Source organism: Borostomias antarcticus (assembly GCF_949987555.1).
Source record: "Borostomias antarcticus genome assembly, chromosome: 24".
Classification (NCBI taxonomy): Eukaryota; Metazoa; Chordata; class Actinopteri; order Stomiiformes; family Stomiidae; genus Borostomias; species Borostomias antarcticus.
Window position 1 is genome coordinate 16,060,260 of NC_140257.1, and position 14,679 is coordinate 16,074,938.

The 14,679-nt window shown below is 50.4% G+C and overlaps 3 protein-coding genes across 6 annotated transcripts; 2 read left to right on the forward strand and 1 right to left on the reverse strand.

Annotated features, from left to right (window-relative positions):
* Positions 1–310: 310 nt before the first annotated feature.
* toe1 (target of EGR1, exonuclease) lies at positions 311–5,750 on the reverse strand. The gene is made up of 7 exons (XM_084457960.1): positions 5,289–5,750; positions 5,154–5,194; positions 4,793–4,889; positions 4,202–4,360; positions 3,550–3,809; positions 2,675–2,846; positions 311–1,227 (listed from the first exon to the last, which is right to left on the reverse strand). Exons 1-7 carry the CDS (start codon positions 5,397–5,399, stop codon positions 421–423), a joined length of 1,647 nt encoding a protein of 548 aa, XP_084314086.1. The 5' UTR covers positions 5,400–5,750; the 3' UTR covers positions 311–420.
* A 484-nt stretch (positions 5,751–6,234) lies between these two features.
* Positions 6,235–8,533, forward strand: LOC311325604 (THAP domain-containing protein 1; the record flags this gene model as incomplete). The annotated part of the gene is made up of 4 exons (XM_084458325.1): positions 6,235–6,384; positions 6,880–7,036; positions 7,273–7,445; positions 8,153–8,533. The coding sequence occupies 4 exons, from the start codon at positions 6,235–6,237 to the stop codon at positions 8,531–8,533; spliced, it is 861 nt and encodes a 286-aa protein (XP_084314451.1).
* A 2,621-nt stretch (positions 8,534–11,154) lies between these two features.
* selenop2 (selenoprotein P2) lies at positions 11,155–13,915 on the forward strand. 4 transcript variants are annotated; one of them, XM_084457967.1, is made up of 5 exons: positions 11,155–11,266; positions 11,491–11,728; positions 12,058–12,270; positions 12,839–12,947; positions 13,077–13,915. In XM_084457967.1, the coding sequence occupies exons 2-5, from the start codon at positions 11,508–11,510 to the stop codon at positions 13,428–13,430; spliced, it is 897 nt and encodes a 298-aa protein (XP_084314093.1). In that variant the 5' UTR covers positions 11,155–11,266; positions 11,491–11,507; the 3' UTR covers positions 13,431–13,915. The 4 variants fall into 4 exon arrangements, with proteins under 4 accessions (XP_084314093.1, XP_084314092.1, XP_084314091.1 ...); XM_084457965.1 differs by having other exon boundaries at positions 11,232–11,386; XM_084457968.1 differs by having other exon boundaries at positions 11,232–11,282.
* The last annotated feature ends 764 nt before the right edge of the window (positions 13,916–14,679 follow it).

The following is a 14,679-nucleotide window of genomic DNA, read 5'->3' on the forward strand; positions in this document are numbered from 1 at the left end:
TGATTTTTAAAAAATGCAACAAAAAATTCCCGACCCTCCCTCCAAAGCCCCTCCTCCAAACTGTGGGACAACAAATGACCGTCGCTAGGCAGGTAGATGGACTGAACCGCAGGTAGACCATCCATAATAACATGGGCTTGTGAAATCAGCATCCGCCTAACATCCAGAGAACATACCATCTTTCTTTTTTACCATGACGTACCTGTGATTAAAATCCTTGACCTGTCCATAGCTGGCCCTCTGACCGCAGGGCTAGCACCCACCTATCCTCCTCTGGGATATAAAAACACATCTGATTAACACAGGCTTTTATTGAAAATTCATCATGTATTATTCAAATACATCAGTATACCATTCAAATACATCAGTATACCAATGTGTCTGAAACAAAATACAATTGACTTTGAACACTGAAGGCGTTCAGTCGTGTTGAGCCGCTGGTGGCCCTTTCCCCCACACCATCTCCATCTTGTGTGTGTGAGCCTTGGAGGAGCGGGAGAAGCTGCTCTTGACGATGTTGAGAGGGACCGACTTGCCGCTGAGGTACACCTTGTTGAGGCAGTTGGGCAGCCAGGACGGGCGCGCGGCGGCCCCCTTGCCCCCCCCCTCCGCCGCGGCGGACCCCTCGACCCCCCCCTCCGCCAGGGCGCTGGCGTGCGCGAAGATGTACCCGGTCATGAAGGCGTCGAAGCCCGCGCGGTGGGTTCCTCCCTCCAACTTCTTCTTCGTGGCCTCGGTTTTGCCGGCGGCGGCGTCCGGTGCGGCCGGAGGTTCCGCCGGCGCCCCGTTCCCCACCCCGACCGCGGCGTCTGTCTTCATCTTCATGTCGTCGGCGTCGCTGTGGCGCTCCTTGACCGGCGGCGCTCCGGCCGCTCCGGCGGCTGGCTCGGTCCCGGGAAGACACCTCGTTTCCGGGTCCGGGTCTGGAGCGGTCGCCCCCGGGGCCGGGTCCTGGTTCTGGTCCTGGTTCTGGTCCGGCTTCGGCTCCTTGGCCTCCAGCTCCATATACGACATCTTGTTCACAGGGGCGCCTTCAGAGATGTCTGCCCCCGTCCCCGTCCCCGCGGGTCCCTCCTCCGCCTGACGTCCGTCCTTCTGCTTCCTCTTCCTCTTCCTCTTCTTGCGCTTGTCCTCTTTGCTCTTCTCGCTCTTCTCGTCCTGCTGGATGATGAGGTCCGTGTCGTGTGACAGGGCGCACTGGGAGCCGTTGGGACACCAGCCGTAGGCCTGCGGAAACACGGGACCAACGACACGGCACGCAATCAGACGAGTTTTAGAATCCTTTTAGTGAGAGAGAGCTGGCCAAAAACCTACATAAGAGTTGGATATTAACAACCGTTTCACTAGAAAAACATACGAGAAAAAATAGATAAATACTTAACAAATGTATGATCAAAAATATCAAATAGTATAAAAAGAGAGTGAGCCGTCTTCAGCAGAGGGCTAGCTAGCGTGCTACTCAGAGAGAAGCCAGGGTGGGCTAGCTAGTGTGCTACTCACAGAGAAGCCAGGGTGGGCTAGCTAGTGTGCTACTCACAGAGAAGCCAGGGTGGGCTAGCTAGTGTGCTACTCACAGAGAAGCCAGGGTGGGCTAGCTAGCGTGCTACTCACAGAGAAGCCAGGGTGGGCTAGCTAGTGTGCTACTCACAGAGAAGCCAGGGTGGGCTAGCTAGTGTGCTACTCAGAGAAGCCAGGGTGGGCTAGCTAGTGTGCTACTCACAGAGAAGCCAGGGTGGGCTAGCTAGTGTGCTACTCACAGAGAAGCCAGGGTGGGCTAGCTAGTGTGCTACTCACAGAGAGGCCAGGGTGGGCTAGCTAGCGTGCTCCTCACAGAGAAGCCAGGGTGGGCTAGCTAGTGTGCTACTCACAGAGAGGCCAGGGTGGGCTAGCTAGCGTGCTCCTCACAGAGAAGCCAGGGTGGGCTAGCTAGTGTGCTACTCACAGAGAGGCCAGGGTGGGCTAGCTAGCGTGCTCCTCACAGAGAAGCCAGGGTGGGCTAGCTAGTGTGCTACTCACAGAGAGGCCAGGGTGGGCTAGCTAGCATGCTACTCACAGAGAAGCCAGGGTGGGCTAGCTAGTGTGCTACTCACAGAGAAGCCAGGGTGGGCTAGCTAGTGTGCTACTCAGAGAAGCCTGGCTGGGCTAGCTAGTGTGCTACTCAGAGAAGCCAGGGTGGGCTAGCTAGTGTGCTACTCACAGAGAAGCCAGGGTGGGCTAGCTAGTGTGCTACTCACAGAGAAGCCAGGGTGGGCTAGCTAGTGTGCTACTCACAGAGAAACTAGGGTGGGCTAGCTAGTGTGCTACTCACAGAGAAACCAGGGTGGGCTAGCTAGTGTGCTACTCACAGAGAAGCCAGGGTGGGCTAGCTAGTGTGCTACTCACAGAGAAGCCTGGCTGGGCTAGCTAGTGTGCTACTCAGAGAAGCCAGGGTGGACTAGCTAGCGTGCTACTCACAGAGAAGCCAGGGTGGGCTAGCTAGTGTGCTACTCACAGAGAAGCCAGGGTGGGCTAGCTAGTGTGCTACTCAGAGAAGCCAGGGTGGACTAGCTAGCGTGCTACTCACAGAGAAGCCAGGGTGGGCTAGCTAGTGTGCTACTCACAGAGAAGCCAGGGTGGGCTAGCTAGCGTGCTACTCACAGAGAAGCCAGGGTGGGCTAGCTAGCGTGCTACTCACAGAGTAACGCTGGCAGACGGTCAGCGACTCCTCCTGGCCGCCCCCCGCCAAGCACTGCCTGTAGTCCACGTAGCTGGACAGTTTTCCCGAGTAGTTGCAGAACTCCAGGAGCACGCGCTCCCCCTCGGAACCGGCGCCTCCCGCCTCCACGCTCCGGCTGTTGTCCAGCTTACTGAGGGGAGAAGAACACTGTCAAATGAGGCGACCAGCGCCGTGTGCTCTGAGACCCATGGGTCAGAGGTCAAGGGCAAGGTCAACTTTATTTATAAAGCACGTTTAAAATCAACCAAAGTTGCACCAAAGTGCTGTACAATATATAAAATAAACTAAAACAAAAAACAGAATAAAGTGCACATAATCACAGAACAATAAAAGGACAGGACACAAAACAGGACAGGGGATGTAGGCTATCAGGCCTCAAAAGCCAGTGCAAACAAGTGAGTCTTAAGCTGAGACTTAAAGAGCCCTAGGTTCTGTGCGTGTCTAATGTGTGGAGGGAGGCTGTTCCAGAGCTTTGGGCCAGCCACCGCAAAAGCTTGGTCACCCTTGGTCTTAAGTCTCGATCTAGGGACTATTAAAAGAGTCTCGGAGGAGGACCTCAGGGTTCTAGATGTCGCCCGAACTTGAATCAGTTCAGCCAGATAGCCAGAGGTCAGAGAGGCCATGTTTCCAAGACATAGACTAGGCTAAGCTAACAAATAGTTAGGATTCAACTGGACGAAGCACTACAACTAGCCCTAAAATGTTTGCCCCGATGTAAGAATCAGAATCACAAACATTTATTCTGATTTTTACATCGGGGCGAACATTTTGGGGCCGGTTTTCGAGCTTAGTCCAGTTGAATCCTGATCATCTTCACTTCTCAGGGGACTAACCATTTCTTGTAGGCGTACTCCAGGTAGGAGGCGGGGTAACGGAGCTCGTACTCCGTGGCGTACTTGGTGTCGTAGACGCCGGCCGGGAACATCTCGGACAGGTCCGCCGTGAAGGTGCCCAGCTTGTCTGGCAGGTGGGCGTAGAAGCACTGGTAGAGGAAGACCATGTCGATCAGGCCGTTGTGGAGAACCAGAGGCCTGCGGGCGCGCAGCATCTCCACAAACAGGAAGCGGATGTCGGTGCCGTGCGGGGGGCCTCCCTGGAGAGAAGACATCCATTTCAGAACATGGCTTAACAAGGCGTGTTCTGTGGCATGTGGAAAAATCCCAACAACGGTGGTTTTACCTTTTCGAAACACTCTAGATGACCCGAGAATGTCTGAGGCCGTGGTCATGTTTAAGCGAGATCTTAAAACATACCTTCTTAACATTGCGTTTACCACGTAGATTTACTTGTTTTAATATCTTAGTGTTCTTCATTTCTATTCTGGTTTTATAGTTTTTATTCTATTTTACACATTTGTAATTATTTTACTTTGTTTCCTTTAAATCTGTTCTCACTGTGTTTATATGGTTTATGTTTTTATCCATCTCCTTTTATGTAAAGCATTGATTTGTATGAATGGCGCTGTATAAATCGAATGCCACTGACCTTGTCGTTGCCCTTGTAGTAAGGGACTCCCTGTGCGTACTGCTTGTTGAAGTCAAAGCCGTGTTGCACCAAAAACTGCACCGACATCGGCTCGATGACGTACTCCTCTGAGCAGAGCAGCGTCAGGTTGAACACCTGCACCAGGTACGTGTCATCTGCCTGGAAACACATAGCTGATTGGTCAGTATGACACTGACATGGGAAAAATGACTCGCTTGACCATAATGCATTGCACTGTGTTGCAGAGTGGTAGATGGATGATGGTAAATGGAGTGCAATTCTTTAGCGCTTTTATCCAAAGCTTTTTGCAATGGTCTCTCATTCACACACACACATCACACACACATACATACACACACCACTGGCGGCAACTGCCATGCAAGGTGCTAGCCTGCTCATTGGGAGCAATTGGGAGTTGTGTCTTGCCCAAGGACACTTCGACAAAGTGAAGGAGCCGGGATTCGAACCGCCAACCTTACGATCATTGGAAGACTCGCACCACCTTCTGAGCCACAGCCGCCCCATTTATTTATCTAAAGATGTATCGTGTGTAAGCGCGAGTAGGATGGAGGAAGGGTGAGGAGGATGCACCTTGCCGTCCATCTTCTTGTAGCACGCGATGCCAAGGGACAGGATGGAGCGAGAGCGGGCGGCATTGAGGATGGCTTTATAACGGTCTTCTATGGACCTGATATGAACACAAACAACGCCATGATGCACAATGCAGTCTGAGATACCTCAGCTGGATAGAACACATTTAATAATAATAATAATTCATTTTATGTATAAAGCACTTGAGATTGGTAAGCACTTGAGATTGTTAAACAATCTCATGTTGAGACAAATAAACATTAGGTATACACAGAGCTGTAAGTGATTAGCTTTGATTGATTGATTGATTAGAGTGACATTCTATTAATTAAAAAGAAAATCAGCCTAAGGTCCTACTCACTCTGCCATTAGAGCTTTTCTGTGTCCAAGGCCACTCAGTTCCTAAAAAAAATACAGGAAGAGAATGACGTAAAGTGTTATGATCTGATTTAATCACTTTTCTAAGCAGCTCCTCGTAGCTGTTCATGTCTCTCACCGTATCCACCGCGATGAAGGAGGAGGTCTTCATGGCCAGGACCATCGAGGGCCACAGCTCCTTGAAGTTGTCGTTCTGCACGTCGATCACAGGGATCATGGCTGGATCCATCTGAATGTTTAAGGTTTACCAGGGGCCTTTATACCTTCGTTATCTCACCTAACGGTACCTCGGCCGACGATTTCAAACAATGCGAGTTTTTTTTGCAACTAACTTCTAATTACATGCAGTACAGAGACATCTAGATATAAATCACATGCTATGATGCGCTAGTTAGCTAGTATAATAATGTTCACACAATGCAAAGGGCATTCTGTGCAACAACTGTGGTTTTGTAGGATTCGTTTCAAACCTTGCCTTATTTATTTGCTCTATTTTAGCTCGCTAGATGAATCTTTTAGTGGTCAAATGCGAGTTTGGAGTGAAGAATGACTGAGACGTAAACATTCCAGCGTGCTCCCGTTCGGGTCCTCAGACGTGACGTCACCAAAGCGTGAAGGCCCCCCAATTGCAACAGATCGATTGCCTGTTTCAAAATACAAACGTTGCTGTGTAGTTTATCACATTCTTCAATCTGTCGTGTTCAGATCATAGTAACTGAGTATATATTTTGATAATCAATACCAGGGTTGGTTAGATTAGTCATTTAATATCAGCCATTTCCTCTTGAAAACAAATATTGTGAACAGGCAGCACACGGACAGGACGCGCTCATCGCGTCACTAAGCTCAACCGTTGAGGACAAGTGCGCCATTTTGGCTCAAACAAAGTCAGAAACGCATTGCAAATGTTGTGATATATAACTCCTTTAACCTAACTTAGTTTCAGGGGGCACATTAATGCACTATAATATATTATCCCAATGAGTTCATGTTTCCACTGAAGGTTTCCTAAACTGGGTTGTGAAAAGTTCTTCCTGTACTAGTCTGAGTCTAACAGCTGAGTGATGGGAGGGTGTTCTGCGCCTAACTGTTCCAACTCGACCACCATAGGGAAACAGCTGTTCCGCTTCCCCAAAGACCCCTCTAGGAAGAAGAGATGGCTGGTGAACTGCCGGAGGGACTTTGTTCCTACTCCACATTCAAGACTCTGTCAGGCAAGTTCAAGACATTGTATGGGATGGGTGACTAACGGTAACTTTTAACAACCCAGTTCCCTACGACTAAAACCACTAATGTTAGTTATCTAGCCATGCTATGATGACTTGCTCCTAATAGGCTCTGTGCACCAGCTCCACTACTTCCTGAAAGGAAGTGGGCCTCTTTATTTCCTGTCCTATACTATTGGATTAAGTGATTGATCAGGTGATTGATTGATTAAGTGATTGATCAGGTGATTGATTGATTGATTAAGTGATTCATCAGGTGTGCGGCACACCCAGCGCACCCCTGATCAATCACTTAATCCAATAGTATAGGACAGGAAATAAAGATGCCCACTTCCTTTCAGGAAGTAGCGGAGCTGGTGCACAGAGCCTATAATCGAACAGACAGTAACTTCCACAGAGTCAGTTCCCAGCTGTGCAGGTAGTTCCTTCCTTGCGTGATTTCCACCCGATCAGATTGTAACCCCGTGTGCTCGAACCTTGCAGGACCATTTTGAGCTGAGCCAGTTCGAGGAGATCGCCAGGTCGCCAGCAGGGGGGAAGAAGTTGAAACCCAACGCAATTCCCACTTTATTCAGTGTGAGAGACCCGCCGTATCCAATCACCATCCCCCAGATCCTGCTGCCACTCAAACCAGAGCCAGGTGGGAATATTAGTGGATATATGATTTCTTAATCACGTCTCTCACTGCACCAATAATCAGTGTCAAATGGGAGGATTGTGTGTCTTGTGGTTAAACTTTCAAAGGGTTATTGTACATATTGGCCGGTGTGTGTGTGTGTGTGTGTGTGTGTGTGTGTGTGTGTGTGTGTGTGACAGAGAGAAAGAGAGAACTAACGTGCACCCCTGCTGCCTGCTCTCTCCGTCCCGTGCTCCCAGTGGACAGAGACCTGAACGTGGGCGACCACGGGTACGCCCGGCGCCAGCCGCTGCCCGGGATGGAGGGCGGGGAGGCGGAGAGGGAGGAGCTGGACCAGCCCTGTGGACGGTGTCTGGCCTACAGGAGACAGCTGCAGCAAGAGATGCAGAACACAGCCCGGCTGCAGAGAGAGGTACACTGATGCTAGTACACTGATGCTAGTACACTGATGCTAGTACACTGATGCTAGTACACTGATGCTAGTACACTGATGCTAGTACACTGCTAGTACACTGATGCTAGTACACTGATGCTAGTACACTGATGCTAGTACACTGATGCTAGTACACTGATGATAGTACACTGCTAGTACACTGATGCTAGTACACTGATGCTAGTACACTGATGTTAGTACACTGATGATAGTACACTGCTAGTACGCTGATGATAGTACACTGCTAGTACGCTGATGATAGTACACTGCTAGTACACTGATGTTAGTACACTGATGATAGTACACTGCTAGTACACTGATGTTAGTACACTGATGATAGTACACTGCTAGTACGCTGATGATAGTACACTGCTAGTACACTGATGCTAGTACACTGCTAGTACACTGATGCTAGTACACTGATGTTAGTACACACACACAATGCGCCACCAGCATTTCCTACCTTATGTATACATTTGTTTCAATATATGTACACTTGCTTTAAATATTGTTGATATCTTCTTGTGTGTGTTCTTTTTTTTTGTGTCTTTTTTTGTGCACCGCCACGCCAAGTCGCTTTCCTCGTATGCAAATACTGTCTAAATAAAAGGAATTCTGATTCGGGGGGAAAATAGTTTGAGACGCTCTTATTGTGAAAAATGACCTGATCTCTGCCATGTTTCCAGGCGGAGGAGATGAAGAAGCGCCTGCACAGGCTGGACAAGATGGAGAAGGGCCTTCAGAACTTCCTTTACGAGGACCAGATCCGTGCGCTGTCGCTGACCCGCCGCTCGCGCCGCGCCGTCTGGTCGCCGGAGACCGTGATGAGGGCGCGCAAGATCCGCTGCGCCGTCGGCACCAAGGGCTACGAGTTCCTGCGCGAGATGGGCTACCCGCTGCCCTCCTACCGGACGCTGTGCAACCGCCTGGACGCCAAGATCATGGTGGCGGCGGCGATGAGCTGCGAGGAGCTGGCGGAGCTGGGCCTGGGCCTCATGACCGCCTGCCACCCCGACGCCGACGAGGACGCCGTGCACGGCCACGAGCTGCTGGGGGTCATGTCTTGATCCAACCCCCCCCCCCTTCCCCGAGGGTCCACGACGCTAACTCCTCCTCCTCCTCCTCCTCACGCCTGCTACCGGCACGTTAGGCGGAAACAGGGACTTCAACACCGACGGTCTCGGGGCGGGCTGACCGGCAGACCGGTCGAGAGACTTCAGCTCCTCCGGGATGAACTTTGAATGTGGGTTTTCATTTGAACGCACGGGACGCTGGGACAGCGTAAACAGCCCTGGCGGAATACGAACCGCTTGGCTAATACGAACAACAGGAGGAGGGATTCACAGGGACGTTTGCACGCGTGGTGGCCGGTTGATTTGTGTCTTACTAGTGCTCACCGTTCGTGGAGAGCTTCCAGGATATATTTCAGAAAGAGTTACGGACTGATTATGTGAGTGAACAGCATGTTGGCCAGATCACGCTTCAAAGTGCTGTCAGATTTGAACATGGAGGCGATCCAACACCACAACCTTCCCATCCCTGTGGACTCATGATGGAGATGATTTGTTGCTTCTTTGGTAATTTACCTGTTGTCTCCTTAGCCGATAGAAGCAAGACAGACGGATGCGTTGAAGAAGCCAGTCTGGCCTCAGTGTGGCACCTTTCCATGTAGGTCAACTTGAAGGGACCCCATCTTTAGCACCTGACCCCTGACCAGTTGGATGTGATTTCAGGAGTTGGATTTCACAGTTGAGGGTTGGTTTGGCTGCTGTGTAATAGTGGTCTTGCTGAACCCAGGGTCTGTTGGGTCATGTCTGTTCAGTCATTAACACACAGATGGGGTGGTCTGTTCAGTCATTAACACACAGATGGGGTGGCCTGGTCAGTCATTAACACACGGATGGGGTGGCCTGGTCAGTCATTAACACACGGATGGGGTGGTCTGTTCAGTCATTAACACACAGATGGGGTGGCCTGGTCAGTCATTAACACACGGATGGGGTGGTCTGTTCAGTCATTAACACACAGATGGAGTGGCCTGGTCAGTCATTAACACAGATGGGGTGGCCTGGTCAGTCATTAACACACAGATGGGGTGGTCTGTTCAGTCATTAACACACAGATGGGGTGGTCTGTTCAGTCATTAACACACAGATGGGGTGGTCTGTTCAGATGGGGTGGTCTGTCCAGTCATTAACACAGATGGGGTGGTCTGTTCAGTCAATAACACACAGATGGGGTGGTCTGTTCAGTCATACAGACTGCCCCCCGCCCCCCCCCCCCCCCCCATCTCTCTCCATCCATCTCCACACACTTAACAAGGTTTGGAATGTACCGTGTCCAGAATATCCTCATTAAAATTGAAGAATTTTAAAAGAAAGAAAGAATAAAGAAAGATGTGAAATAGCTGGGTCTGGAGTGTGTGTGCGTGTGTGTTTGTGTGCGTGCGTGCTTGCTTGCTTGCATGCGCGCGTGTCTGTGAGTGAGTGAGTGTGTGTGAGTATGTGTGTGCGTGAGTGAGATATAGTGTTTCCGACCAGGCGTACATTTTCTCCCAGCCTGCACCTTGACCTGATCAAAGTACCACGCTCACCTGCGCTGTGTTTGTCTTCAGTACCTCCACACACACACACCAGAACCTCAGTACCGTGACCTCCACACACACAACAGTCCAAGAGCTCATCATTGAGCTTTTATTTCATTCCAGTTTATTGAAAGATGAGAATCAGTCTGGCTGTTATGCCCACCTGGGATAGGCCTGCGTTGAGTTTGCCATACGTTTGACCTGCCTCTGTCCAGCGCAGCTTGAACCCTGACCCGATCAAAACTGATCAATAAGGTCACGTGACGCAGCGTAACGCGTTTACAGTCACAGGCCTCTGTGCACCAGCTTCACTACTTCCTGAAAGTCACTTGGGCTGCGTTCCGAATCGCATACTTCTACTTCTTACTACCAGTACCTACTACAGCTGCCCTTAGAAAGTATGTACTTTGCAAGCAGTAGCCTTGGCATCCAATTGGGACATGCTACCTTGTCATAACATTCGTCCATTCGTCTAAAGCTGTCACAACTTGCACATGTGACACACATTTCCGCTGCGCACAGGATTGTGGGTCAGAATAGCCAGAAAAGCCTGCTGGCTTGCATACTGTAAAATATGACCGGATGTAGTAGGACATCCTGGTATTTTTGCCATCCTGCATGTGGCATACTATGTATTGGGACATACTACATCCTGTTTTGGCATACTATAGAGTAGGGTAGTATGCAATTCGGAACGCAGAATTGGCTTCTTTATTTCCTGTCCAATATGATTGGATTAAGATTTAATTGGATTAAGACTTAATCATTAAGTGATTAATCAGGTGTGCGCTGGGTCTTCCGCACACCTGATTAATCACTTAAGCCAATCATATAAGACAGGAAATAAAGATGCCAAGTGACTTTCAGGAGGTAGTGGAGCTGCAGAGCCCATTCCACACGCAGCTGACCAGGTAAGGGGTACACAACATGGTTCACGTGATTACATCTCCAGTATGTGTACTTTGAGGAAAAGTGTTGCACAGGCCTACTAATTCTACCTAAAAGCAGAGTTGAATAACCTCGGGGTGTGTGTGGGGGTCTCTGTATTGACCTGCGAGAGAAGTCTGGTTTCCCAATCCCCTGAACCCTCTCCAGATTGGCCCTCTCTGTTTGTAGGGGGCAGAGCTACAGGGTTGTTGAAACTGGGTCTTTAAAACACCGGCGACAACAACACTGTTTATGAGGGTCTGCCAGAGAAGGAGCTTAAAGTGAAGAGGTCAGCCTACTGTATGGCATGTACTATCAATGGGGTGTTCATATTCAATGATATATTGCATCTTTTACCGTGCTAGGCTATTCATCTACAGCGTGCGGTCCCTAGTGGAGGCGTGTGTTTGTGCGACTTTGAACATGACCATTTAGCTTCTTTGGTTTTTTTTTCTTTGGTTTTTAAAGTGGATCTGAAGGTAAGTTGGTTGATGACTCCCGGGTGTTCCTCAGGTGAACGTCGAGCTACGATGCGGAGTCTCCTGGCGCTGTGGCTGTCCGCCGCCCTGCCCGGGCTGCTCTGGGGGTCGGGGCTCTTCCTCGAGGGCGACAACGACGCCTCCAGGATCTGCAAGGCTGCCCCCTACTGGGCGGTCCAGGGACAGGCCCCCATGAAGGGGCTTCTGGGAGATGTGGTCGTGGTGGCGCTGCTGAAGGCCAGCTGACACTTCTGCCTCGTTCAGGCCTCCAAGTAAGATCCCAGAGATGTTTGTGCTATTGGGATGACGTTGAATTGAACTATAGGTAATTATCAGTTATTGGTTTGGCAGAGAGCAGCGTTGTGTAATTGATTTGCAACCGGTCAATAATAGTTAAAGATGCATGATTCTGTATGTGTGTGTGCCTGTGTGTGGGTGGATGTGTGTGTATGCGTGTGGATGTGTGGATGGGTGCATACCTGTGTTCGTGTGGATGTGTGTGCATGTGTGTGCGTACGTGTGTTTGTGTGGAATTGTGTGTGTGTATGTGTGCATACGTGTGTGCGTGTGCGTGTGTATATATATGTGTGTGTGCACGTAGGCTCGGGGGCCTGCGCGAGCGGCTGCAGCGTGACAACCTGACGGGCGTGGCGTTCCTGGTGGTGAACGAGCGGGCCGCCCAGTCCAGAGCCATGTACTGGGAGCTGAGGCGCCGGGCGCCCCCCGGGGTGTCAGTCTACCAGCAGACCCCCTTCCAGGACGATGTCTGGGAAGCCCTGGACGGGGACAAGGACGACTTCCTGGTCTACGACAGGTAGGAGGAGCCGGGCGCCGCTTCGCTCGCTCTTGACCGCGTTCATCAGGTCAACGGTCTTTTTCAAAGGTCAATCAAAGGTCTTTCTGGAGTCTTTTGCAGATGTCGCTAGTGTGTGAAGTTGTGTAAAATGACTCGCCGGATGTAGGTTGTAAGCCTCGTCATTAGTTTATTACCGTCCAATCAGTGGCGGCGGAAGATTTTTCCCGCCCAATCTGATTATGTAAAGCAACAGCTCTGCCCATGACGAATGTGATTGGTTTAAAGAAATACTGCGCCCCTTATCCCCGAATGGTAATGAGTCCAGACAGACCTTCCTCCAGCGCTGGCACAGCGTAAACCAAGTGTGGAGAAGATAGGTCTGGCTACGCAAGACTATGCATACTCTCAACACTCTCTCTCTCATACTCTCTCTCTCTCTCGTTCTCCCTCTTTCTTTCTCTCTCTCTCCTTGTCTCTCTCTCTCTCTTCCTGTCTCTCTCTCTTCCTGTCTCTCCCTCGGTCTCCCTCTTTCTTTCTTTCTCTCTCTCTCTCTCTGTCCCTCCTCCTCTTCTCTTGTCTCTCTCAGGTGTGGTCGTCTGACGTTCCACATCGTTCTGCCGTACAGTTTCCTCCAATACCCTTACGTGGAGGCCGCCATCAGAGCAACCTACCGCAAGAACATCTGCAACTGCACTGTGAGCCCACACACACACACACGTAGAACAGGAGATATCATCCGGACTAATGTCACACACATAAGAGAGAACGTTTTTCAGTCGACGTCTTACGACCGCCGCGTCTCCTCTCGTCCGTTTCCCGGCCAGGCGGACTTCAACTCGACGGCGCCGAGCCTCGGGAACGCCATCCAGAACGACGGGAACGCCACCCGGAGCGAGGGGAACGCCATCCAGAACGACGGGAACGCCACCCGGAGCGATGGGAACGCCATCCAGAACGACGGGAACGCCACCCGGAGCGATGGGAACGCCACCCGGAGCGACGGGAACGCCACCCGGAGCGTCGCCACTCCCACCGGCGCCGCCCCAGTCACCGTCGGGACTACAGTACCCACAAGCCTCGGCGACGGCAACACCACAGCCGAAGGGCATAAGGATGATCATCATGAAGAGCAGCCAAAGGGGCGTCGGCCTGACGCTAGGATACAGGACTCCCGTTAACGTTTTAGCCTCTAAGCAAATTCATCACTCGGACACTAAGTGTTCAAGATGTGGTGGTTTGTACTAGGCTACCCGTGACTGACTTCCCAAGCATGTGTCGTCACCAAGTTTGTTCAGTTGTGTGTGTGTCAGTGTTCATGATTATTATACATGTACTTGAGCCTCAAATCTGAAAACATGGTTGAGTTGTGGTCCTAACCCTTGTGAGGACCCCCAGGTTCCCCTGCGTGTGTCTGGGTGGCGCCGTCTCTGCTCTCCTGTTCCGTTGATGAAGTCTGCGGGTCAAACCTCTCTGAGGTGTCTGCAGATCGATGGTTCGGACCGGAGGGCAGCGGGACCGGCCGTCCCCCAGACCCACGCCTGGGTCCGGAACCTTCTCACCCGGGTCTGCAAAACGACAGGACGTCCCAACCCGTTTTGTTTTTGAGGCACGATCATGAGTTCTGTGATTCTGTGAATGTGAAAAATATACTAATTGAATTTCCTGACTTTGTGAATTGTCCCTGTGTTCTGTTCTATGGGTGTCACTTATTAAGAGGAGGGAAAACAATGCACTTGTATTCTAAATACTCAGTGTGTGTGTGGGGTTGTGTGTGTGTCCCAATGAACTTGAGAAATACACATCTCACTGTCCCTGGCTCTATAGACTACTAGCCTACTCCGTTAATAGGCTTCAACACATCGACATCAACATAAAGTGACTTAACGTGGCATAGATGTCCGGCAAATCTACAATATAATAGCCTAATGGAATTAAAATGTAATTGTAGCAGGCTGGCCAAATATATAAAATATTCATTTTTGAAATTCAAGAGAATGCCATCATCACTGGTATGAGCCATCATGCAAAAACATCCAGACTATTAAATACACCGCGCCAGGGGGGTTGTAGGTTGTAGTGGTCCAATGTAGGCTAGTGTTACATCGTAGGCTAGTGTTTCGTCCTCTAGTGGTAGATATTTAAAAAGCCCCTGCAGGTCAAAATGTTGACAAAATAGACGAGGCTACTTTCGCCAGTAAGTATGAACACTTCCACCCCCAGCTCGCTTCGCTAACCACATAAGAAAGCATGAAAATCTACCTGCGATATATGTTGGGCATATATCCCCCGTTCTGTGACTATCAGTGACCAGACGTGTTTAATCATAGTTGGACTATCTGAACACATTAATTCCTGCAGTTCACGTCCGAGGATTCTCAAAGTAAGTGAATTTGGGCTGTAGACTCCACTAGGCTGTGTATTTCATAA